We start from the raw sequence: 26,212 nt of genomic DNA on the forward strand, positions 1-26,212 counted from the left end.
AGACGCTCAGCGTATCTAGTACGGATCTGTGATTAGTTTATTTCGTGTCACTAAGGATTCCTGGTATTTAAAGGTGTCAGCATGTTTGGACTAAGGCTATTGAAACTCATGTTAAGTTAGGCTACATATGTAAAAATCCAACAGGCTTCCTACAGTTCGTGCCAAACTTTCAACTTTATGTATTCTTCTATACTGATATAATAAAGAAGAAACATTTTGGTTTGCTTATAAAGGCTTCGAAACTAAAAATTATTTCACTGATGGCTACAAATACAGTGAAAGGATTTTCCCCGAGTGATATAGACTATATTTTATCCATGTACGACAAGAAGGTCCTTCGGGGCGCGGCCAATAGTTTTATCAAGTTAATTCCAGAAATAGTATTAAAACAGAAGGATTTTTAAGGATTAAAATAAAAGAAGTAAATAGGTATTATATTTTCTTTAATTGCTGCCGTTGTGTTGTTAACAAAAGTGACTAAAAAACTAAGAAACGAATTGATGACTTGAAGGACGGACAAATAGACACATACCCTTTTCGATTTATAATATTAAGATCGATATCGATTATGCATGGGTATACGTAAATCGCCTTAAAAGAGTGTGACCTTGATAGATTTTTCAAAATTATTGACTAAAGATTATTTTCAAACGGATACCAAAGTATCATGATTCTTTTTATAACAAAATCGATTATTGAATTGTTTTAGTTGTAGTTGGTTATAGGATCATTGTTTTGCTTCGCTTTTTAGGGTTGTAAGATATTTTGTTTATAGTTAGGCTGTTGGAATAATAAATAAATAAAAAGGACGTCCACCAACAAGGTGGACGGACGACCTTATAAAGGTCGCCGGAAGACGCTGGATGCAGGTCGCCTCCAACAGGTATCTGTGGAGATCTAAGGGAGAGGCCTATGTTCAGCAGTGGACGTCCTATGGCTGAGATGATGATGATGATGAAAATTGACGCAGGATAACATTTGAGCAATGATTAACTGTAGCAAGAAGTTCAAATAGTAAGTATGATTGCATTTCACCTACTTACAGTTTGCGCTAATTACCTCTCCATTTTCTAAGATCAGACATTTTAATCCTGGCGCATTGTTCGGTTCCTACATAAATTACATTTACTGTCAAGAAACCAACTTCACAAATGCGAAGTTAATTGGCGCGAACTGTACTCTAATTAAATATTAAGTGTAAAAGAAATGTAAATACAATTTGTAAATAAGATCTCAAAGGACTAGAATAGTTGGTTTCTATTATTGTATTCGCATTTCAATGCAAATAACTTGTGACGTATTGTAAATACAAACACATTTTTTTACTTATTTAATTTGTTATTAAAGTCTAAGTCATTTTTTTATTGTGAAGTCAATGTTTGAGAGGAAAATGATAAAAAGATGTGTTTGTAGCCTGTACTTGGTATGCGACTCGAAACTTGTGATGTGTGAAATAAACTATTTTTATAAACGAATGTAACTCTTTATTTGAAACTTTGATTACACATATTGATATCTATTTCTAATGTCCACTACTCAAGGCAATCTTCCCTTCCTTTTTTGTATTTTTTTTCAAAAGCTACATTTTGAAAAAAATTGAATTGTTTTCTTACTATAAGCATTTCAAAATACATCTCATCCTCCGAGCCCTTTTCCCAACTATGTTGGGGTCGGCTTCCAGTCTAACCGGAAGTATGCATTTCAAAATACATAAGTTATACAATTCACCTCTGTTATATTATACTTTTAAATATTATACTTTTTCCTACCTGCCTCGTTGCACTACAAGCATGCTTCTTGACGTAATGTAATAGGGCGTGTTGAATGAACACGTGTCGAGGGGGACTCAAGGTCGCATTAACTGAAATGAAAAGCTGTTACATTCCTACGTACATACGTACAGTCACTAACAAAAGTCTGACACGATCAATATTACTAAGAACCTACATGAACACTATAATCCCAATGCAAAAGCTGTGTTCTTCTAATTCTCTAATGGATAGCAAAGTGGTTCTATTGTTTTGTAGCCGTGACATTTACTTGTTGTTTTATAGGAACTTGTGCTGCTGACTGTACCTAGATGTCTTACTTCAATATTATCTTCTCACCTCGTGCATCGTTTTATAAAAAGCCCTGTTTTACAGGTGTGGACGGCCTATACGAAATTTCACAGGACTTTACCTAAAAGACTATTCTTAGGAATAAAATGTTTAGCCAGTACGTAGGTATTTTGGTACAAAACCGATGTGAAATGGGTACACGTGTCAGGCAGTACCTACTCACACAATTCGGTTAGGTATTATATTACGTAGCTAATTAAGTTGGTACCTATATATAAATGAGCCTCTGTTCGCTGTAAGTTACTATGTGTATGTAACGTTATTCTGCGAAACAAAAGATTAACATAAACAATTTACTAACACAGTGATTCGTTTGTTTAAAAGTGTCGGTTATGCATATCTATTACCTACTGGCGGATGCGACATGATATCTTAACAATGCATTTACTTATAATTAACTATATTTAGTACCTACCTATTACATTATAGGTCCTAAAATACAACGAAGTATTAATGGTAGGTAATAATTGAAACGCCATATTTTAACAGCTCTTATTTTTGATAACGGCTAGCCGTAATGCAATCCGATACCTACAGATAGGTACTTGTACCTCACATGTCTGTAAAGTTCATTTCAATTTAGTGAATACGAATGAAAACGTATTTTAATAGATAGCCCGCAGGTAGGGAGGGGCACCTCCACTAGTCACACCCCCTGCCTCCCTGTTGCACTGCATATCTCTATTATGGTTTGTCTATGTATGTAAGTACTCAACTTAAAAACGCTGACAAAAATATATCTTACGTAAAAATCGCTTAAAGGTTACCAGGTTCTACCTATTATTCATTATGTACTAGCTTCTGCCCGCGACTTCGTACGCGGATCCTGTCCCTTATGCCAGCGACTACGGGGTCAGCAAAATCAAAGATCTGAATAGTCGCAATAGACGTGAACATAGGGATAAAAGTAGTGATTCTAATTAGTCCGCATTTAAGTTGTGTGTGGCAAAAATATTACGTAAAAAAACATTAAATAGGTGACAAAGTCGTGGTGACTTAGTGGAATTCGTGGTGGTTTAGTGGGTAGAGAACCAATCTCTTAAGTATGAGCGTGCGTCTTTGATTCCAGGTCTGGCAAGTGCCTGCCAATGCAACTTTTCTAAGTTCGTATGTACTTTCTACGTATATTTTGGATACCAATGACCGTTATTTGGAGGGGATGTTAAACTGTAGGTTCCGACTGTCATTGAACATTCCATTTTTGGCAGTCGTTATGGGTAGTCAGAGGCCAGTAAGTCTTACCAAGGGGTGTTGGGTTGAGCGGGTAACCGGGTTGTGGAGGTCAGATAGGCAGTCGCTCCTTATAAAACACTGGTACTCAGTTGCATCGTGACTGGAAGTCGACCCTAACATAATTGGGACAAAGGCTCTTGAGATAATAACGACAATAATAATGAGATATAGGCACCGCAGGACATCTGAGGCTCATGACGGGGAGTAGCGACCCCGCGGGGCTATATATACTGAGTTCTCCAGGGAGTGTATACTGTCCCCCATCTCCGGCCGGTCGGAGTAAACCATGGGGTCTCACGCCTCTGGCTTGGCTTGGCCGTCCAGAGTGGAGTCGCTAGAGCAGGATTAGAAGCCCTGCTCGGAGGGTAGGTGCGTCATGGTAAGCACAGGGAGCGCGTAATCTGCGTTTAAAGTCTGCCGAGGTATCCTCACCCTTTAGCCGCTCATGTCCCTGTTGCCCTCTTGTTGCTATTCAGTGACTGGTTCCCGGGGGCCCAGTAAGTGAGGTGGCGAGTCCCAACCTGCCGTTTTTACATGTACCTAATACATTGTCATCCACTAACATCCCATCACAATAGCCCAAGTAGTTTTCCTCCATAGTTAGCAATAGTTTAGCACAGAACCGGGGATTGTCTTTTTTTTAACGACGTCCACCGGGGATTGTCCTTGGATTCATTTCTATAGTGCAGTGGTTCTTAACCGGTGGTCCGTGGACCACTGGTGGTCCCTGGAGGCATTCCAAGTGGTCCGCGACGTTGCTATACGTTATCTAACTCAATTTTTATCGAGTTATAATTGAGAGCGGGGGTTTTCGCATGGACGTATATCGGGTGTGTCGTACCTAGTCCCCCCATTCATGAAAATGTATGTTTGGGCTACATTTTACGTGATATTTGATTGAAGTCCGATAAAATTTCGCTCTCGCTGCGCTCGCGTTTTCAGAAACTATATGCCCTTATTTTGGCATTTGTCAACAAACAAAAAGTTAAGTACGTTTGGGATAAATTTTACGTAATATTTGGTTTAAGTCCGATAAAATTTCCCGCTCGCTTCGCTCGCGTATTCAGAAACTATATGCCCTTATTTTTTCATTTGTCAACAAATAAAAAGTTAAGTACATTTGGGCTATATTTTACGTAATATTTGGCTTAAGACCGATAAAAATTTCGCGCTCGCTTCGCTCGCGCATTTGGAAACTACATAGGCAAGTTTTTCTTTATTTGCATTTGCTTACCTACACAACTGCCGACATGCGTTTAGATTTGAGTAGTACTGACCCAAAAATTCAATTTTTTTTTGATAAATAATAAAGAAATGAATGCTAATTTAGGTAAACCGTTGAGGTGGTCCCCGGCAAGACAAACTTTAGTTAAAGTGGTCCCTCATGTCAAAAAGGTTAAGAACCACTGCTATAGTGTATAAAGGGATAATCGTCGGTTTTGTGTCACCATTTCATTAAAGTTGTCTCAAAAGGACTTCAGCGTGTTGGCTTCGGCCCCACGTTTGCCTCCCAAAAATTCGGAACTCTGTAGTCCCGAGGTCTGGAAGAGACATACAAAATAATAATGAGATATAACGCAACAAAGTTAGAGAGTGGGGGCTCGTGACGCCATGTCTAGGTATGTAAAATTTGTACTAAGCAGTGACTTAACACGAAATTCAAGCGTTGTTGTATCTTCGTTATTATTTGTTTGTGTGAGAGAGAAAAGAAAAATGCGTCAATAGAGAGTGCTTATCAGATTGAACCACTTTTGCTTAAACATCATATCTTCATATGCTTCATATAGTCTAGCAGGGCTCCTGGAGTTCCACATCAGGTGTTTTATATCTTCAATTTTTATAAGTCAACAGAGAGTGCTTATCAGATTGAACAACTTTTGCTAAAACGTCATACCTCTATATGCTATAGTCTAGCTGGGCCCCTGGAGTTGCACATCAGATGTTTTAGATCTTCAATTTGTATAAGTCAATAGAAAGTGCTTATCAAATTGAACAACTTTTGCTAAAACGCCATACCTGTATATGGTACAGAGAAGCTGGGCTCTTGGGGTTCCACATCAGGTGTTCCAGATCTTAAAATTTATTTTACGCTGATAGTGTAACGTCCAAACTGTGAAAGAACTTTTTCAAATTGGTTCAGTTAGGTATTTCCGAGCTAGTCGGAAGGTATCTACTAACTTGGCTAAAGCTACCAGTTCAGTTTCACATTACAGTCTAATTAAAGGGAGGGGGGGGGGGGGGGGGGGGCAGGGGTAGCTCGCGGTGGGTGATGCATGGGGAGGCGAGACTGACCAAGGGGGGGAGAAAGGAGGGATGAGCTGCTGCGTGCAAAGATGAAAGATGAATCGATAAATTACAGTGTTGCCAATTTATACAGTCGATTACCCATTTTATGGGGAAACAATTTTGCATAGACTCACAGTTTTATTTAATATTTTTTAATCACATGCACTATGGTTAATTGAAGCTTTTACATTGAATCTCCCGTTGCTCCCAACATATCTAGTAGATCCTCTTGTGGAGATTTCGGAATGTCAGGAATAAAAGTGAGATCACTATTTTTTATTTTAACGCTTGTGTCTATTGTTTCAAACTGCATATCTCTAGCAATTTCCAAAGTCTTTATTTTTGAACTTGCACCTCCAAATTCAATAGGCAATTGTAATTCAATTTTATTTTTAGAATGAACTTTTTCTATTGATGCCAAAAGACAATTAATTTCATTTGTATCAGCACATCGGCTTTCAAATTCATCGATTGGATTTTTTCTGTTATCGTACTTGTAAATATTTTCACCTAAATTATTCAAAATGTTTGTGCCTATCGTGGAAGGTAAATTAAAAGTACCATCTTTCCTTTGCAGTCCCAATCTCATAAGGACAGAAATTTTTGCATGGTACTCTGAAAACCAAAGAATCAGAGTACTGTTTAGACACTTAAAATCGTCATCGCTAAATTGTTGTGATAAGTTTTCAAATCTCCTCATGGTTTGCTCAATAATACATTTTGGGTAAAATTCAGGCATAAGCATGGCCACACTTCTCAGATGACGGCGGGTGATGTCGAAAATATTTTGATTCGTCGCTACAGACAATTGCCATTTGAAAATCATAGTCATCAGGTCCCATAACTTGCTCATGGAATAGTCGTCTAGTTTCATTATTGAAGTGGCGGATATGTCTTGAAGCAGTTGTTTTATAAGTGTGTGAGTGGCGACTGGCTGCGGTATAAATAACTCGTCTAATAGTTTAGGATGAAACAACACAGTTGCTACATCGGTGAGTACTGCAATAAATACAAGAATTTCATTCAAATCTACTTGTTTCTCACGAAAAAATACCAAATATTGATTTTCCACTCATTTCACTTGTAATTTAATTTTATTGAAAAGCTTCAACTTACCTCTTTCAGATTTGTCCAGTGTAATATTCTGAGCTTTCAGTCTCTGCTCAATCACGAAGACCATCTCACATCCTAAATTAATAACAATAAAGGGAGTCGCGAAGTGTGACATTTCCACAGTACTGCTTTCACTCAGACCTTTAAAACACTGAAGTAATCAATATGTATCCACTTGATAACCTCAACATGAGTATTGATCGAGTTTACCAACGAATTTTAGAGGAACTAAGAGCAGACAGAAGAATAAATGATATTTCCAGTGATCTGCTAACTCTCACAGACAATGTCCAACGAGTATTCTATGTGTATGATATCTTAACAAAATACAAGGTCATTCCACTTATACTCAAAGAAGACAAATGTGAATTTTCGTCTGGCTATTACCGTAACCTTGGCAACGGTATGTATCAACGAGCCGACCTATTCTCAGCATGGCAATACTATAACTTGGCATTAATGTATGCACCTCTAACATCTACAACTTACAGTTTAGCCATAGCTAACCGATCAGCAGTACTTGCTGCTATGAAGGAATATGAGGCTTGCATAGAAGATATTAACATGGTCTTCACTCTCAGATACCCTCCTACAATTAGGGATAAACTATTGAAAAGAATGAAACAGTGCGAAGAAGGTATAAAAGAAAGGGAATCACCAGAAGTATGTGAGGAGGACGAAGCTCTTGCAGAAGAGGTATTGACATTGAAAGCTCAGGATAAGCATGAGAAATATTTAGATGCTAGTAAGAAACTAAAAGTGGTGTATACTTCAGACATGGGTAGACATGTAGTTGCAGCGGAGGATATAGATGTTGGTGAAGTAATTGTTCAAGAGGATCCATATGTGAGGGTGTTGTTGAAGTCACAGTGTACTATCTGCTGCGCTCATTGTTTCTCCAGGAAATTTAATCTATACCCGTGTCCATATTGCTGTGTGACCCTATACTGCAGCAGAGCATGTGTGACCGAGGCCTGGGACCAGTATCATTCCTATGAATGTGCATTAATTGCAAGCTTGCTCAAGGGAAAATTCACTAAATTAGAATTGCTTGCTTTGAGGATCACTATTAGAGCTAGAACTGAACATGAGACCTGGAATCAAGTGTTCACTTCCATTGCAGCTGCAAGTGCAAAAACTAAACGTGAAAATAAGGGATGTAAGCGTGTAGGAGACAAATGGGTATACTCTTCAAAATATTATTCAGCAATTCATACACTTTCTACAAATATTGAGAAAAGAGATGTATCTGATATTTTCCAAAAGGCTGTCAGTGCTGCAATACTTATGCACTATTTAGCTGTGGCTAATTTTGTGAAAACTGATGATCTAGTTTTAAGAGAAAGAATTAAGTGCTTCACTGCTGATTCTTTGATGCGGCACCTCATGACTGCTCCAACAAACATGCATGGCATCACTACTAATGTTGAAAATGAAGACGGCAACTATGTAGATGAATATAACATAGGATGTGGAGCATATGCATTCCTGAGTCTGCTGAATCATTCATGTGCACCAAATGTGGTGAGGTACACTAAACTGGGGACGGCACAAACAAGTTTGATTGCAATTCGTCCTATTTTGAAAGGAATGCAAGTTTTCGATAATTACGGGTCAGTATAAAAACTATATTTTCTAAATATGTATTTTTTTTCTATGTCATTTCAAAGCTTTCAGCATATTTCTAGCCTTATGGTTTAAGGCGACAAATTGGTCAACAATAATTCCATAAACGGCACGCGCATCTAAGGCGCCAAAAGGGGTCGGAGCGCCTGAGCGGGGCGAGGATAACAATACGCGCGCTAGCTTATAACTAAAAGTCGTAAGCGACAAAATGGTTTTGTAATTTTATTATTTAGAAATGATAATTTGATAAAAAATCCTTCTACAATTTTAAAGAGTATGTATATACTTAACTACTAAAAAAGTTAAGAGGCTTAAATCGGTCCCGTTTGCCCATAATATGTGAATCTCTTTTTAAAAAGAGGTATGTTTGATATATTTTTCTCTGTTATAAAAGTTACCTAATGTTTCTACGTCATGTTTCTACGTCTAACAAAATAAGGTTTATATCATGAACTTTCAGGTAACCAAGTTGTATTTTGATCCGTTTTGTATTTACTGAGAAAAATTGAGATCCTTGGCGCCAAAAATTCCAATTCGTCCTCTTAATCCAATTGTTGAAGTCAGACTTGATTGAACTATGGGAATTTCAGGTTGCATGACTGCATGATCTCTCTACTAACATAATGCATGTCTCTACTGTTTATTAATGAATATATAAAGTATGAAGACAATGCCTATTAACACGTGCCTGTGTAATTAACACTAGGTACTTCGAGGTGGTGCGCGATAAGGCGAAGGTGGCGTCCAAGCTGATCAGCAAGTGCGAGGCGAGCGAAGGGGGCGTCAGCGCCGCGCTGGCGGCTTGCGGACGCTCCAATATAAAGTAGACATATTTTTGGAAACATCTAAAATTATCTAGAATGGTCTACAATTATCTAGAATGCCCTAAAATTATCTAGAATGGTCTTAAATTATCTAGAACGAACAGAAGGACCCACAATGGTCTAAAATTATCAAGAATGTTCTAAAATTTTCTAAAATAGTATTGAATTATCTATGCTCGTTTATTTAACGCACGCTAGTTCAGCAAACTAATAGGCACAGCTACACAGGAACTGTACAGTATACCTGCACAATGCTAAAAGCTAACTAAACGCTTAGAAGCAAAGACATAATGTTTTCAATTATAACCAATCATACCTCCAAATAACACAGTTTAATATTCTATAAACAACCCTATTTTATATAACAGATGTTTTAATATATTCTTTAACTTTTTCAGAGCGCATCATGCAGTGCATACCAAGGAGGAAAGGCAAGCCATTCTCAAATCTCAGTACAAGTTCACCTGCATCTGCGAGGCTTGCACCGAAGACTGGCCTCTGTACCAGGGCTTGGATGTCCTCAAAGATCTACCCGATGGCATCATAAGTAAGAGAGATGAGTTTTTAAATGGTAATGTGATCGAGGCTCTGCAGAAAGCTGAGAAGGATCGAGCGCTGAAATTGTATCAGCCACTATGTGAGTTAGCTACGGCTTTAGAGCCTTATATGCCGTGCAAGGAGGCGGCTGAATGTCAGGAGGCCCTCAAGCAATGTCTGGCTATCTTGACAGGAGTTGTTCATCATGGGTTAAGCAACTTCATTCAGTGGGAATTGCCCTGCCCCAGAACTTCTCCATCGGCTACCTCTCGCTTCTACACTGGCCAAGGTGCCCAATACCTGGCCTAATTTTTTTTGTTTAACTCGTTATAATTTTGATAAAATGTTATGGCTTAGCGTTAGTTGGTTTCTAAGCTATGCGATTTGAGTATTTCTTTAGGGTTTTTGAAGTTTTATTTACTGTTTCGGTGTGATTTGTATTTGATACTACATTTTTGTGGCTGCTTTTGCTTCTTGTTTTTTTTCAATTTGCACAAAAAAGTATTAGAAAAAAATACTTTATGTACCTATTTTCGTATTTTTGCTAGAGATACCTACATAGTAGTTACCTGCTATACCTAACTATATTCAACTATTACTATTAGTAGGTAAACCTATATTTGACTTAGACACATGTTTCTAGTCCATATTAGTATTTTAGAATAAGTTTAAAATGTCGAAGTTTTGAGTATATTTATTTGAACCATGAAAGAAATTTATGAGACTATTTAACAAGGTTCTTGATTGGTAAAAAATATGTCTATAGCAAGAATTACATCTGGATAAAAATTATTTAGAAATCTCCAGTTAAAAGTTATGTAGCATTATTTACATTAATTTAAATTTATATAATGTTAACTATTGTTATGTGCTGACTGCATTCGCGATCTCAACTGCCAAAGCTGCTGCAAATGTTAAATTAACTTAAAAAAAACATAGTAACATTTTGAATTCAGTAATTACTCTACTATTTTTTTTAATATAATTTGTCGTTATTCAAAACTGACAGATGGGAATGAATTTAAATTTCATTGAGAATAGAGTACAATGAAGACCTATCATAAAGTTGGTAGTTCCAAAACTACAAAGAATTTTTTTTATGTAATAATGTGCAAGAATTTGCAACATTAAATTAGAAAAATAAATCACATAGACCATCCTACTCGGCGGCCATTTTGGAAAACAGATTGCAACGCCATCTGCTGTCAGTTGAGTTCACGAATGAGATCGGATCTTATAAAGATGAAGTACAGTCCACCAATTTAGTTAGAAATTATATTCGTTTATGTTTTCAATTAGATTTTATGCAAATTATAATTATTTTTAAGTAGAGTACCTATTTTGAGCTAAGTTTATCGACATGAGTATCTTTTTAATTAAAAAATAAATCATTATTGTAACTGTAACAGTGGTAGTTAGTAGTGTCTTAGATTAAGATAAGTAGCTGTTCGATTTTTTGACATTACTTACCGTAGATAACCTTCTCGAAGAATAATCATATGTAGTATTTGAATCTGTTCGATAAAAAGTAATAGTCTGAGTAGGTACATATCTGATCAATATCAACTTTTTCGTACATACTCTTTCGTATGAAATAATCAGAAATGTCATTTGAATTTCGTATCAGATATAAAATACTTTATTCTACTTACCACAACGATGTAAAAATAGTTTGTGAATGATTATTGTCATTTCATTATCTCTAGTAGTATAGCATTTTCTAAGATTATACTAACGTTTGGATGTCTTATCATTGGCATCTGAAAAATCGTCTTTAAGCTGTTGGCACTAAAGTCTCTTTTAAAGTGCCACATAAAATTAATGGTATTATGTATTCAGTTGTAAGAACTTTTTTAGATGTTTTCTCACTAAAGCGGGTGAGCATTACCTGTGTGTGTAAATGTACATGCACATTGTCTTTGTATGCGTAAGCTTGGGAGCGCTCAGGGGCCCGATTCTCCTAAGTTAATAATGTCAAAATTGAATAGAAATCAAATCGCAATATAATCGCAATAGCAGTTTTAACCATATCTGGCATTCTGCTACTAATATAAGACCAATCGTATTCCAACGACATTCGATTGGTTTACGATTGGTCTGTTATTTTGGTGATTTTGGTCTATACGGTAGTTTGCTCTACAATCATATTGCAATCGTAAATCATTTGCAGACAATATGATTCAGCATTGAATGACAGAAAAGGATAAAAACGTTTATTTCAAAGAAAAAATAACGGAATGTCACATACGCTTCAACCGTAATCCAGTCGTGATTGGATCGCAGTGTGAATCGTATGTTGCTTAAGTAAAATTAGGAGAATCGGGCCCCAGTAGTGGCCGAGTCGCTAACACAATGTGCATGTACATATTTTACACACACTAGTAAAACATCTAAGTAGATGTGTGTGTCTATAATACTAACAAACTTTATGTTATATGTTTGGAATGAAGGTTTGTTCTCTAAAAAGGGTATTTCGTGTGATATGATATGGTCTGACAGTTAGGTAGAAATTTATAAAAATAATTGGCTTATAGGTAGACCCACACCCTAATTATGTAATATCAACAAAAATATACATTTGACAGTTACAATATAAATGTCAATATTCGCACAAAGACATTGTGATACAAAATTAGGGTGTTGATGTAAATTTTTAAAAATTGAAACAATTTAGTATGAGGCTATTCAAGGACAGAGGCACTTAGGCAGTTTCTGACTGAAAATAACTTACCTTTCATTGTTTAACATGTTCTGAATTGAAAACGCAAATATTTGGCTGTATGTTTGCACCTAAGGGTGCGTTTTGTTCGACTAAACGAACAAATAAGGTGGAATAGAGCATTATATCTTACCATTTTTCTCCAATTAAATTTCTTTAATATAGACAAACAGCATTCCTATGTTTTCATTGTAAAGAAATAACTTTTGTGTTGTATTTTCTAAATAAAAAAAATATCTGCAAAAACTGTTCTACTTAGCCAGAAGCAAAGCCTAAATGGTGCCTAAATTTTGTAATGATTTAAGAGATATCGTAGATGATATTGGTGCTTATTGTACAAGGAATAAGAGTGAGTGTTGCTTAGCAGGCTCTTGCCATAGTTGCGTATTGTAAATTGCAGCATTGTGATCGTGGACTGGTATTATTTTATGTTAAATATCAGGAATTAAATTAAATTAACCAAATAGTATTTCAATGTTTTAATATTGTATAACATACACAGCAGAATTGATAGTTGTCATGGAAAACAAAATGACTAGCGGAGGTGTCATCACGCAGTCTCCTAAAAAGTAGCGCGCCAAAATGCGGATGCTCGTGGCATGAAGAATGTTACAAGCTCCGCCATTACACGCCTTCCATGTATGGGTTCCATCTCTTTGTTTCCTTTTGTTTTCAAAATAAAATCACCAATCAATCACGAACAATATATGACAGTTGGTAATGATCTGACAAGGAACCCGAACGTCTCGGTAGTTCTAGTAACAGATCACGCCTACCTTACATCGCTTGACCTACAAGAAGGCGCCTGACCTACCTTCCTTATGGCATCTCCGCTGTTTCCTTTCTCCGGGGTAGAAGTAAACATGTTTATCTTTATAACTGATGTCTACGATATAACATAGTCTTTTGAAATCTGTATGTATGTCTGTTTATGATATTGTCGTATTTAGATTAGGAATAAGGACATTTGGAGCAGCCTGTATTTTAAGCTGTTCCTATAGAATATAATTGTCTATCGTTAGAGTTATTTGACTACTTCTTCTTAACTTGTTATCCTGAGCGTATCTCTGTGAATTTAATTCCCTGTTTCATTTTACAAGCAGTGGAAAGTTTAAGAATAATATACGAGGATTTAATGTTAATGAAGAAATAACCAAATACATAGTAATTACTACGAATTATATGTCGCTCATTCATATAAAGTAATTAGTATTTTGACTTACACATGGACATACATGTGTTACACAAAAGTTCTTGATATAGTTGAGTATTTTTATAAAGGTTTTCCCATACTGAAGTTATAGACAGATGAGATTATAAAACTTCTTTAAAACTCCAGAAATATCTATGAACTAAGTTTTCCAAGATCTAAGCTTCATTTTGCAGATTTAATTATGCGTCATTTTGTCTATTTATGAGAAGGATAGTCTGGTAGCGGCACAATCAAAAGTTCCTAAGCTACCGCCACTCGGAGTAATTTCTATTTAATTTGAGTGTGGGAGTAGCTTTATTTTCAAAATCTTCTACAAGTATTTTCTATAACCCCATTGGTCTAATATTGATCTACCTATTTGTATTACTGGTTATATTATCGGGAACGAATCCCCTTTATTTTCTATGTAACTTACTTCACTGAATAAATGTGTGAAAAATAATCATCATTTTTAATTCCTCCAAATAACCCAAAATGCGATTTCAATGGAATGTTGTTTCAACCAGTTTCAACGTAAAATAAAAGAGATTTTTAAGAAGAAATGTTTAATATTAAATAAAACACGTTGGCCCACACTAAACTTTGTCATGCTTAGCGTTAAAATGCTGTAAAGCTCACATGCACAAAAATAGTTATCTGCAAACAAATTCTAACTCGGCTCAGGAATTGAACCCTAGACTCAAACCACAACAACCATCTACTGAGCTACCGTCAAATAATTACGTAAGAGAAATGCGTCATAAATAATATAACATAAATAATAAATAACACAAATTAAATAATTAAAACATAAAACAATGTAAGTCGACATATTTGATATGCTTGTACTTATAAGAGGTAGTGTCATGTGTGTCATGCATACAAATAATAAATAAAATTGTAATCACCCAATCAACTAATACTTAAACATAATTAAGCTACGTGCTTTCTATATTTGTAATTAACCGTAACTAGACTTACTTATTTTTAAATAAAATTGTTAATTATTTAACTGTTCGTATTTAAAAAGTTGTGACGACAAAAATAAGTGATTACAACATAACATTGTACGTATAAGTTGCGACACAAAAAACGAATATGGGACATTAATTATGTTCTGTGTTATACAGTGTATTGTACATACTTTTGTTGGGCCCAACACTAGTTTGCATAAATTGTACTTCATTACATACATTACATGCAACATTTTTGTATCAGAAAAAAAATCGTAAATATTCTATCACCCCATCGCATGTGTTAATGTTAAGTCTAGTTTATCACGGTTTCTACAACATATTTTTAATACATTTCACTACTTAATCTTATTCCTAAACAGGTAGGTATATCGATTAGTCTATGTCTTTATATTCTGGAAAATATAGATAAACACTGGATACAATACAAATTATACTATGGAATACTAAAATTGGTCTATCACCCATAAAATACTACTACTAATATTGAATTAAATTCATACTAACTTTACATAGATTCTAGTGAGTATTTCAATAAAAATAACATCGTAAGTACATAATACATGTTCAGACTAAAGTTAACTGCTACTGCATTTGAAGGCATCCTCCTTCGTTCAATTTTTACGTCGGAAACCTTAACTTTATCTTGATTGAGTATTTTAATTCGACCGTCTAAGTGCGTGTCCACGGGACTGTACTTTTTCATATAATACAACACACTGTCCAGCTCGTTGTAAAGAAGTGTTTCTCTAGGAAGATTTGTGAACATACTGTATCCGTCCCCACCGTCGGCTAGAAAAGTTGGCATCATCATTTGGTACTCATAGTCATCTTTTACATCCTGCAACTCATAAAATCCACATTTTGAACATACTGCTCTCGCTTTGACGACACGGGAGCCTACTGGCTTTTCTAAGTCATAAGCCACCTCCATTCCGGAAAACTGTTGAAATTGTCCCGTACTGTCTATAGTCCGCCATGTTGACACAGAATGTTCGAGACTCTGCTTGAGTGTTATCCCATTCATTGTAACGATAACCAATGTGTCTGAAAATGGTAATACGCTTATCCAGTCGCCTCTAGTGACGGTGAAGGGCGTGCCCTCATGAAATATTGATGTTCGTATCCGGCCTCCCTGCACTATTGCTATATTCACGTCGGGGTACTCTTTGTGATGTTCTTCCCTCGTATAGTTTAGCATAGCATCAGCGATTAAGTCGCCTAAATTGCATTCTCTTAACCGGCAGCCAGTCCCATTCAGCGAAACTAACGAAGTGCCGACAGGCTCATTGTTTATGCGATCCATGTCTTTACGGTATTTATTAACTGTTGTTAAAAGTTCAGGATCTCTTGGTACTTCCTGATTCAACAGTAAAGGGGTACCTTCGCATTTTATAATTTCGCCAGCTGAGTCGAACAGTAAATGCAGTTTACCCAAATATTTAGTATAAGCGTAAGCTTGTACAACTCTAACAATTCTACCATCTGCTTGCTTCACTTCAGTAGGGTAGGGTCCCTCAGGGACTTCAGGTGTTTCCGAGGTACTAGCGGCGTTCCAAAGGAATGTATTTGAATGACCTCCGATTACTAAGTCAATGTCTTCTACTTCTCTCGCTATATCTAAGTCCGTTATAAATCCGGAATGACCTAAGGCTATTAGAATGTTAACGTTTTGTTGTTTCAGTTTTTTTACTTCTCTTCGTATGGCTGGAATCTCATCTTCATATTCAACATCATTTTTGGGGGCTAAGTCTTTGGTCTGTGGCGTGAGATAACCTATGATTCCAATTTTAACGTGATCTTTGACTATTACGACGGATTTGTATAAGTTTTTTAAATCCTTTAGTTCAGGTACTTTGTCTAGAATGAGATTAGCGGCCACAACAGGGGCGCTCAAGTTTCTAATGAATGGAACTACTCCATCAACTGCTTCGTCGAACTCGTGGTTGCCAAGTGACTGCAACGAAAACTTTGTGTTACGTAACTTTTTGCAGTAGGACTATCTATATTTTAGGTATTCTTTCATTCTATTAATTAACTAAGAATTAACCGCCTCCTCTCTTTCTTCTATTACGACTGGGATTTATTGCAAATATAGATTAAACTCTTCTTGTCCAATGGACAAAAACATTACCTACATATTTATATAGGGGAATAAAATAAAATCACAAAGAACATGCAAAATATATTTATTTCTTTAAAAGTTCTGTATAAAATTCTTTGGTAGATATAGGTCATTCCCACAAGCTTTTTTGGTTAGGTAAGTACATATCTATTCATCGAGGAATAGTTTTTGCATCTCAGTTTACAAGCGTTTAAATAGTAAGTACTTCATTAAATATATCTATCATTAATGAACACGAAAAAGTCTTCAGAAATACCAGGTTAATTGTGTTAAAAAGATTAGTAAGTTAGTATGTGACAAAAGATTAAGTTATTTACTTTGAACAAAAAGTACTCATTAAAAAAATAAAGTTAGCTTAGAGAATACCTATTCTTTTAGATAAATGTAAGGATGAAAAAAGATCACGCTTCTTGATAGTCGGGAAAAAGAGATGAGTCTTAATTAACATAAAACAATATTGAAATTCGAAGGGAAAAATAAAGAGACTCTTAGAATCACAGTCTTGGACTATATAAACTACCAACGATTGCAAAGTGACTAATATACTTCAGTTTTCATAAAATTACAACAAATTTCAACAAATGTAGACATCATTTTACAAAAAATCTAACAAAATACATATTTATTCCAAAACAAATATAATTAATTAAATAAAACCCGTAATAAAATTACCCGAAAAATATGTACCCGTAATAAAATTAACCTACATAATGTTTTACCCCGTGGTTTTGCCTACGTAATTCATAATACATAGGTTTACTTTTATAATGAGTATATAATCATAGGTCTTAAATTACCCGTTGTTTCATGAAACCAAGTAAAAAATGATGATCGTACATACTATTATCATAATCTCACTGGAACACAAAATTTTACTCTTATAGATTGTGGACTTAATCATCGGAATAAATTTTTATTGCTTTCTTTGAAAAACAGGTCAAATTACAGCAGTGTCAATTGAAGGCCATAATCATATTACATAAATTCAACACATCAATTACATGATTAACCTACCCAGCTAGTTATTATATTAATCATAAAATCCTAAAATGAATTCAAAACATATTGTAAAATCTATTCGAATGTTTTGTATTTTTTCTACATTGATATAATTTATTGTTTTACCTGTGAATTCTCTACCTCTTTGGCCTTACCTATCTGTATTACGTAGGTTAATTCGACCTTCCACTACCTTATAAATGGGACTGTACTTCTTTGAATATTCCACCGCACAGTCGAATTCACTGTAAGGGTCAATTCCCACTGAAAGAGCAGCGGCCGGCAGCGGCCGTAAATGCAAGGGATTGAGCACGAGCGCGGCGGGCCGCGCGGCGCCGCGCTGGGCCGCGCCGCGCCGCGCTCTTACATTGTCCGTGCTCTTTACGGCCGCTGCCGGCCGCTGCTCTTTCAGTGGGAATTGACCCTAAGGGAGTACAGTTTTAGGGAGATTCGCGAACATCTCATAACCATCACCTTGTTTGGCAATGAATTCAGGCATAATGACTTTGTATTCATCGTCATTATTTACGTCCCGCATTGCGTGTCCACACTGAGAACACACAGCTTTAGCTTGAACAACGCGATTACCGACAGGTTTCGCCAAGTCATAGACGACTTCAATTCCAGAAACTTGTAGGAACTTTCCCTTTTTATCAGACCATTGAGACACTGAGTGTTCCAGAGTTTCTTTGAGCACTGTTCCGTTCATGGTGAGTATATGCAGTGTGCCAGTACGGTAGTACGCTCAACCAGTCGCCTTGGGTTATGTTAAATGGGAAGCCTCCTTCTTGGTAAATTGGCGATCGAATGTCTCCGCCTTGCACGATTGCTATATCCACGTCATGATGTTCCTCCCGGGTATAATTTAACATGACGTCAGCGATAAAATTACCTAAATTGCATTCGCTAAACCGACACATGCTTTGTTCCAAGTTAACTGATGAGTTACCAACAACTACTTTCATCAGCTTGTTCATTTCGTCTGAATGTGCTTCAAGCATGTGGACAAGGTCATCATCTTCTGTAATGTCTTTATTTAACAATATGGGAGCGCCATCGCATTGAGTAATTTCACCATTTGAGTCAAAAACTAAATGCAATCTCCCCAAATATTTGTTGTTACAGTAAGCTTGTACAACTCTTACTTTTCTACCATTGACTTGTACTCTGTGGGGTAGTCTCCTCCAACCGTTTCAGGGACCTCTGAAATATTTTTTTCGTTCGATAAGAAAGTGTGAGTATGCCCTCCGACTACTATATCTAAGCCTACAACCAATTGGGCAATCTCCATGTCCCTTTTATATCCAGAATGACCCAAAGCTATCACAATGTTAACATTTTGTTCTCTGATTTCTGTACCTCTCTCCTGAGGGCTACTACTTCGTCTTCATACTCAACGTCGTTTCCAGGAGCGAGAGTTTTTGTCTCTGGCGTCAAATATCCAATAATACCAATTTTAACCTTATCTATCTCTATTATTATTGATTTTTTTAAGTTTTCAAGGTTCTGCAGAGATGGTACTTTGTCTAAAACGAGGTTGGCTGCCAAAACAGGTGCGGTCAAGTTTTTGATAAATGGCACTAATCCTTCCACATATTGGTCGAACTCGTGGTTGCCCAGTGACTGAAAGTAACAGTTAGTGTTAATTAGTGTTAGTATATAATTGTTATTAATAAACACTTACACAAAAGACATAATTAATCATTAGAAGTTTTTAGTTCTGGTTAGGACACAAAAGTATAAAGCATTGCTACTTCTACATAGATTAAAATATGTTAGTAAAATAATGTGGAGCCACGTGTAAAATATTAGTTACATTGAAAACCCGTCACCTTGAAAAGAAGATTTTTTAGGAAATTAGCAGTGGAAAATAAAATAATCATATCTATTATGTAGCAGTTTATTTCACAAGAAAATAAAACAAATTTAGGACACATTATAGTCAGTCATTTAGTAAATAATACTTAGCACATCGATATAAACTAGAGATTTAAAAAAAGTTTCAGTCGTTATTAATACGATAAACATTAATTTCTACTCAATTTGTACTAAAATACTGGATTAGCTTAAAGTAAAAGTAAAGAAACAAAAGCAATTATAATTGTTAAGAATGATATTTTTGCGATAGATGACGAACTGTTTCCGTTTTCATGCACAAAAGTAATTCGCCCTTCGATTTGTGGGTAAACTATATTTTGGCGGGAAACATAGTATTCTGTACATTGCAATTCATTATAATTTAAAATATCCCTTGGCAATCCCAGGAACATCGCGAATCCGTCCCCGCCATTTGCCAAGAATCCGGGCATCAACACTTTATAAATATCTTTCTCTTGTATTTTTGAAAACCTAGGTACATCACACGCCCAACATCTCGCCTCAGCTTGGACAACTCTAGATCCCACTGGCTTGTTCAAGTTGTATGTAACTTTAATACCAGAGTACTGTAGAAATCCCCCGAGTCCCATAACGTTGTTAATGCCAGCAACTGAATGTTCAAGAGCTTGTAAAAGGACGCTGCCATTGAGCGTAACGGCCACTAAGTCGCCTTCGAAAGGCATTACTTCTAGTAAATCACCTTTAGTTATGTTCATTGGCATTTTGGCATGCGCTATCGTTGATCGAATACCACATCCACCGAGGACAGCGATTGGCGCATCTGTCCAGTGCTCACCGGTATGGTCTGAAGCATACCTGTATACCATGGCGTCGGCGATCATGTTACCCAAGTTACATTCATCCTGATGGCATCTATCATTATCTAAAATTACAGATGTATGCCCCAATACTGTCTCAGTTATATTGAGGATACTTTCACGGTATTTGTTTACAATTTGTAAGACATCTTTGTCTTGCGGTATACTTTTATCTAAAAGTATGGGAGCCCCATCTGCTGTTATGATTTCACCGTTTGAATCAAATACTAAGTGCAGTTTGCCCAAGTATTTTGTATAAGCATATGCTTGAACAACTAGAACGGTTCTTCCAGATGCTTGTTTAACGTAAGTAGGATAGTAACCTGCAGCGCGCTCTGAATCTGGACTTGTTCCATTCCAGAGGAACGTGTTTGTGTGCCCACCAATAACTACATCAATACCGTCTATTGCTTCAGCTATCATCTTGTCCTTTTCGTACCCAGAATGTCCAACAGCAAAAATAATTTTTATTCCTTGCGCTTGGAGTTTCTTCACTTCTGTATTGAGGGCTTCAATTTCTTCAAAGTATTCTACATCATTTGGTTTAGCTAATACTTTAGTATCAGGAGTTAGATAACCAACTACACCTACTTTGTGACCGGCAACATCAAGTATAATAGATTTTTTAAGGTTTGGTTCTCTTGCAAGGTCTGGCACTTTCTTAAGATTAAGATTAGCACATAAAACTGGACATTTCAAATTTTCTATGAAGGGAGTGAGCCCGCTGACTCCATTGTCAAATTCGTGATTTCCGAGAGACTGAAACAAAAAAGTGTAATGTAGCAAGAATTCAACTTTATTATGATTAACACGTATTAACGTGTAACTTAATTATAGGTAACTGAAATATTTAAAAGTAAACCACAGATGTACCCAAATAAAAAATAGTTTCATTTGTTAGGGTCAGTTTACGCCTGCGTAATAAGCTGCCGCTTGTTTTTCCGGTCACTCTTTGTTTGAATATGCCAACGTCAGAATTCAATAGGGATAGATACAGTATATATCTACATGGAAAGGTACAGTCGAGTTTCAAAGCGAAAATTCACCGCTCGCGAATCCATTGAAAGTTTGCAACAGGGGTCAGTTAGTATGTATCATAGAGAACGGCGTATGTACGTAGTGCAATATCATTCAATCATCGTGATTACTTTGTTCGGACATATTTTGTGTCGGCGCTCAATTGCAGTTTTATTGATTGGTCGGTGCGGTGTATTACTATAGGTAACTAGGTAGTACATAGTACTCATGTACAGGCTATGTACTGTCTGTTAACGATTTTTGTTACGCGTCCGCGAACTGGCGAATTTATAAATAGCTCTCTGTTAGCTAAGCTGCGTAGTTTTCAATGCACCAATATGGTCCAAACTTTGTTTCAGATGTCGTTCTAAAAAAAGGATTAGTGTCGCATTATTAACACAGTATTGTGTTTAGTATTAAGGAAGGGAAGGTAAATAAATACAAATACATAATTAATACATAAGTGTTTTATATTATGTAAAAGTAAGAAAATAACAACCTCAACAAGAAAAATAATAAAGAAAACAATAGAAAATTAAGTAACTTTTAGTACTTACATTGTATATAATACTGATCTGGTAAATGCACGGCTTCAATAAGTGCAAGTTGAACATGGAATGGCTTTTAGCGTAAGTTTCTGTACAGAAGTACTATCCATAATATTTATAGAACCTATTATACTTACCTAACGGATGGCTCTTGTACTATTTATGAAGAAAATACGGTGAACATATTTTATAATTTCCTTAACAAAAAAATGTTACTGTAAAGTAAGTACTATCACGAAATCATTTTAAAGTATTGAAGAGAAGACAAGGGCTACCATTGCAGACAAAGATAAATTCAATGTTGCTGCTGAGCTCTTTAATTTATCTAGATTATTGATTATAATTCGACCCTCAGTAGATGGATAAACTGGACTATGTTTTTCTATGTAGTTCATAGTACAATTCAACTCATCATAATGCAAAGGAGTTGAAGGCAGACCATCGAAAACTGAAAAACCATCACCTCCCATAGATAAAAAGGCTGGCATTAATATTTTGTACTTTCCTGTCGTATTCAGAACAGAGTATTCAGGATTGAGACATTCGCCACATCTCATGTAGACTTTCATAACTCTCTTCCCAGGAGGCTGTTGAAAATCATATTCTACCATCATTCCAGACATTTGGAGGAATTGCCCTGGAGCTCGTAACGGGTTGTACCTCCATACTGAATGTTCCAGCATCCTCCATACATCTCTCCCATGAATTGTAACTTTTACTATATTTCCATCAAAAGGCATAACACGTAACAAATCCCCTTTTGTTATATTTGCTGGTGAATTTACATGAGCAATTGAAGCTCTAACTCCGCCACCTTGTATTATTGCAGCTGGAGCATCAGTCCAACCATATCCTCTATATTCTGAAGCATACTTATATACCATAGCATCTGCTATCAGATTTCCCATGTTGCATTCTTTTAAGCGACATGATTGTCCATCTAATATCACTGACGTAGTACCAACAACTTCTTCCGTTATTATCATTATGTTTTCACGATAGCGATTCACAATTGCTAGTACTTCAGGGTCTTGTTTAATTGAATTATCAAGAAGAATAGGATTTCCGTTTGATCTGATGATTTCGCCATTAGAATCAAATAAAATGTGTAATTTACCTAGATACTTGGTGTACGCGTATGCTTGAACAGCGGGTACTAATCTACCTGACTTTTGTTTTACTAAGGTTGGATAAGGCCCTTCAGCTTTTTCAATGTCAGGTGTGGTCCCATTCCATAAAAATGTATTAGTGTGTCCACCTATAACTAAATCGATATCTTCTACTTTTTCAGCAATTTCTAAATCTTTGGTAAAGCCAGAATGGCCGAGAGCTATAAGAATGTTTACTCCCATATTTTTAAGTCTGGTTGCTTCTTTTTTAATGGCTGTCACTTCTTCGATATATTCCACGTCATTTCTGATAGCTAATACTTTAGTGTCGGGTGTAAGGTAACCAATGACTCCAATCTTAGTGCCATTAATATCAAAGACGACAGAATCCATTAAGTTGCGTTCAGCTTGCAACTCTGGTTCTTTGGTAAGTATGAGGTTTGCACAGAGGATGGGACATGTAAGATTCTCAATAAACGGTGTGAGGCCAGATATTCCATTATCAAATTCATGATTTCCCAGAGACTGAAACAAAAAAAAGATAAATGAACACTGTCTACTACTTTTGGATAATCATGCAATCTTCTTAATACTTAAGAATTATAAACTACATGCAACGACGAACTGAAACTGGTTTAGTGCAGCAACTTACAAATGTTAGTTAGTAAATTATGTTGAAGCAATTAACATGAAAATGAAACATCTCAAATCAACTAAATACCGAGATCCGTTAGAATAATTCATAAAAAAGTCATTGTTATTGTAGAATTAGATTTATTGTTTAACATGCATTTTGTTTTTAGTTTAAATATTCCCGTATTTTTACTGCGACATGCCTACAAAAATGCACAGGTACTCACAAAATTGTCCGATACGTTTTGCGTGTCTTGAAGATTTATTTGTTTGTAAAAAATATCGAAACTCGTTTATTGAAGACAATTCGAAGCAAACGGAAGGAAGTGGTCTAAATAATTTAGACACAATTCTTTTAAAGTGAGACCAGGGATGTTCAAATAGAAAACAAGCACTTTTGTTATTTGTATAATTATTAAATAAGATGTGCACATAGTTACATAAGTCAGTAGATATTTAGTATAAAGGTTTCATGCTGAAAAAATGTTTGCTACTGCTAAATTATACTAGGTATGTACTTTACATTAATAGTTGTTCTTATTACGTATTATGACGAACTTGTCTTTCACCTTGGTAACTTAGTACGTTGCTTCTTCTCAGCCATATCAACTTCATTACCAAGCGATGATAGTCTGAACTTCTAGTATCTTACTGAGACGAAAAGAGTTTTCTTAAGTGTCAACCATCCCGGTATTTTCTAATATTATTCTTCCTTCCACAGCGGGATACAAAGGACTATGAGTTTTTATAAAGGCTTCTGTTGATTCAATTTGATTAATACCAATATCAGTGATAGGCAGGTTTTCAAGCATTGTGAAACTATCTCCACCATTTGCCAAAAATGCAGGGATTAAAATGTTGTATGTTTTAGTCTTGTTTAGCGCAGAATATTCTGGATATAAACATTCACCACATCGCACGGCAACTTTCATCACTCTTTTGTTAGGTGGTTTGCCTATGTCATATTTAACTCTCATTCCTGACATTTGCAAAAATTTCCCCGTAGGGTCCTTCGGGTTATAACTGTGTATAGAATATTCCAACATTTTTAGTATAGTATCCCCACTTACAGTTAATTTAACTAACACTCCATCAAAAGGCATTACTCTTATAAGGTCTCCTTTTGTGATAAAGCTGGGGAATTCTACTTTATTAAAAGAAGATCTTATACCACCACTATGGATAATAGCAATAGGTGCATCCGTCCATCCCTGTCCTCTATAGACAGACGCATATTTATATATTATTGCATCGCTAATAAAATTTCCCATGTTGCATTCTTTTAATCGACACGTTTGCCCGTCTACATATACCGAAGTATTACCAATTATCGTTTCGGTAATTGCAACCATATTTTTACTGTAAGTATTTACAATTTCTAAAACCGTTGGATCTTGTGGTATTGAGTTATTTAACAGAATAGGATTTCCATGAGAATTTATAATTTCACCATCGGAATTAAATATGACGTGTAATTTCCCGAGATATTTTGTATATGCATAGGCTTGCACAACAGGGACTATTTTTCCCGAATGTTGTTCCACCATAGTCGGATATAACCCTTGGGGTTCATCCAAATCTGGTTTATGGTCGTTCCACAGAAATGTGTGTGTGTGGGCACCTATAACAATGTCTATATCTTCTACTTCTTTAGCTATTTTTACATCCGTTATAAAACCTGAGTGACCAAGAGCAATTAATATGTTCACTCCATTACTTTTTAGAATTGCCGCCTGTTTCCGAATTGCCGTGACTTCATCTATGTAATCAACGTAGTTTCTTTGAGCCAGGAATTTAGTATCTGGTGTTAGGTACCCTATAACACCAATTTTTGTGCCATTTTTGTCTAATACAACAGATTCCATTAAATTAGGTTCAGCCTGTAGCTCTGGTTCATTTGTGAGTATGAGATTGGCGGCTAGAACTGGACATGTTAAGTTGTGAATGAATGGTATCAGCCCTGATACGCCGTTATCGAATTCGTGGTTTCCCAGGGACTGAAACAAAGAACGAACATATGCAGTGCATAGTGGAGGAGGTGTAGGTACTCATGCAAACATTCATAAACAAACACAACATTCATGTATTGGAAACCATATTAGTCATTCAGTATAAAACACCACATCACTTTGGAGTGAAAATCATCTGATGTGAAAAAGATAAATTCAACAAGCCATTGTTATTTTGTACAATTTGTCATTTTTTTAAATTAAATCGTCGAAAGTCTAAACTTAAGCGATGATTATGAGGTTATTAACATAGGGAGTTATAGTATACTATAGGATAACATACACAGTACAAATTATTCTAAAATAAATGCACACTTGTGTAAAATATGGTTAGTACAAAAACCACGTAATCTTCTGTGTAATAAATTGCAGCAGTTTATTACGTGATTGATTTATGGTCATGGTTCATGGCTAGTGCAACCATTTTCTATGTCTTTATGTATGGGAAGTTC

General features: G+C 35.9%; 5 protein-coding genes across 8 annotated transcripts in view; 1 reads left to right on the forward strand and 4 right to left on the reverse strand.

The window, feature by feature from the left end:
* Positions 1-5,654: 5,654 nt before the first annotated feature.
* LOC124639128 (protein OSCP1) lies at positions 5,655-6,890 on the reverse strand. The gene is made up of 2 exons (XM_047176363.1): positions 6,756-6,890; positions 5,655-6,638 (listed from the first exon to the last, which is right to left on the reverse strand). Exons 1-2 carry the CDS (start codon positions 6,865-6,867, stop codon positions 5,824-5,826), a joined length of 927 nt encoding a protein of 308 aa, XP_047032319.1. The 5' UTR covers positions 6,868-6,890; the 3' UTR covers positions 5,655-5,823.
* Positions 6,891-6,917: 27 nt separating this feature from the next.
* On the forward strand, positions 6,918-11,769 carry LOC124639126 (SET and MYND domain-containing protein 4). 2 transcript variants are annotated; one of them, XM_047176357.1, is made up of 3 exons: positions 6,918-8,365; positions 9,085-9,201; positions 9,601-11,769. In XM_047176357.1, exons 1-3 carry the CDS (start codon positions 6,918-6,920, stop codon positions 10,046-10,048), a joined length of 2,013 nt encoding a protein of 670 aa, XP_047032313.1. In that variant the 3' UTR covers positions 10,049-11,769. The 2 variants fall into 2 exon arrangements, with proteins under 2 accessions (XP_047032313.1, XP_047032314.1); XM_047176358.1 differs by lacking the exon at positions 9,085-9,201 and having other exon boundaries at positions 9,601-11,768.
* A 3,230-nt stretch (positions 11,770-14,999) lies between these two features.
* Positions 15,000-17,558, reverse strand: LOC124639108 (5'-nucleotidase-like). The gene is made up of 3 exons (XM_047176338.1): positions 17,547-17,558; positions 15,396-16,581; positions 15,000-15,019 (listed from the first exon to the last, which is right to left on the reverse strand). Exons 1-3 carry the CDS (start codon positions 17,556-17,558, stop codon positions 15,000-15,002), a joined length of 1,218 nt encoding a protein of 405 aa, XP_047032294.1.
* A 614-nt stretch (positions 17,559-18,172) lies between these two features.
* Positions 18,173-19,631, reverse strand: LOC124639109. Its single transcript, XM_047176339.1, has 4 exons — positions 19,565-19,631; positions 19,076-19,427; positions 18,698-18,849; positions 18,173-18,492 (listed from the first exon to the last, which is right to left on the reverse strand). The coding sequence occupies exons 1-4, from the start codon at positions 19,629-19,631 to the stop codon at positions 18,173-18,175; spliced, it is 891 nt and encodes a 296-aa protein (XP_047032295.1).
* Position 19,632: 1 nt separating this feature from the next.
* LOC124639127 (protein 5NUC-like) overlaps positions 19,633-26,212 on the reverse strand; it is a 59,783-nt gene continuing 53,203 nt past the window's right edge. The window contains exon 4 of one of the 3 annotated variants that reach the window (XM_047176360.1): positions 19,633-21,203. In XM_047176360.1, coding sequence (XP_047032316.1) covers positions 19,815-21,203 — 1,389 coding nt within the window. In that variant the 3' untranslated portion in view covers positions 19,633-19,814. Of the gene's footprint in view, positions 21,204-21,913; positions 23,644-24,146; positions 25,749-26,212 lie in introns of those variants that run through there. The other 2 variants (XM_047176361.1, XM_047176362.1) reach the window with 2 other exon arrangements.

This window comes from Helicoverpa zea, chromosome 18 (genome assembly GCF_022581195.2).
Source record: "Helicoverpa zea isolate HzStark_Cry1AcR chromosome 18, ilHelZeax1.1, whole genome shotgun sequence".
NCBI lineage: Eukaryota > Metazoa > Arthropoda > Insecta > Lepidoptera > Noctuidae > Helicoverpa > Helicoverpa zea.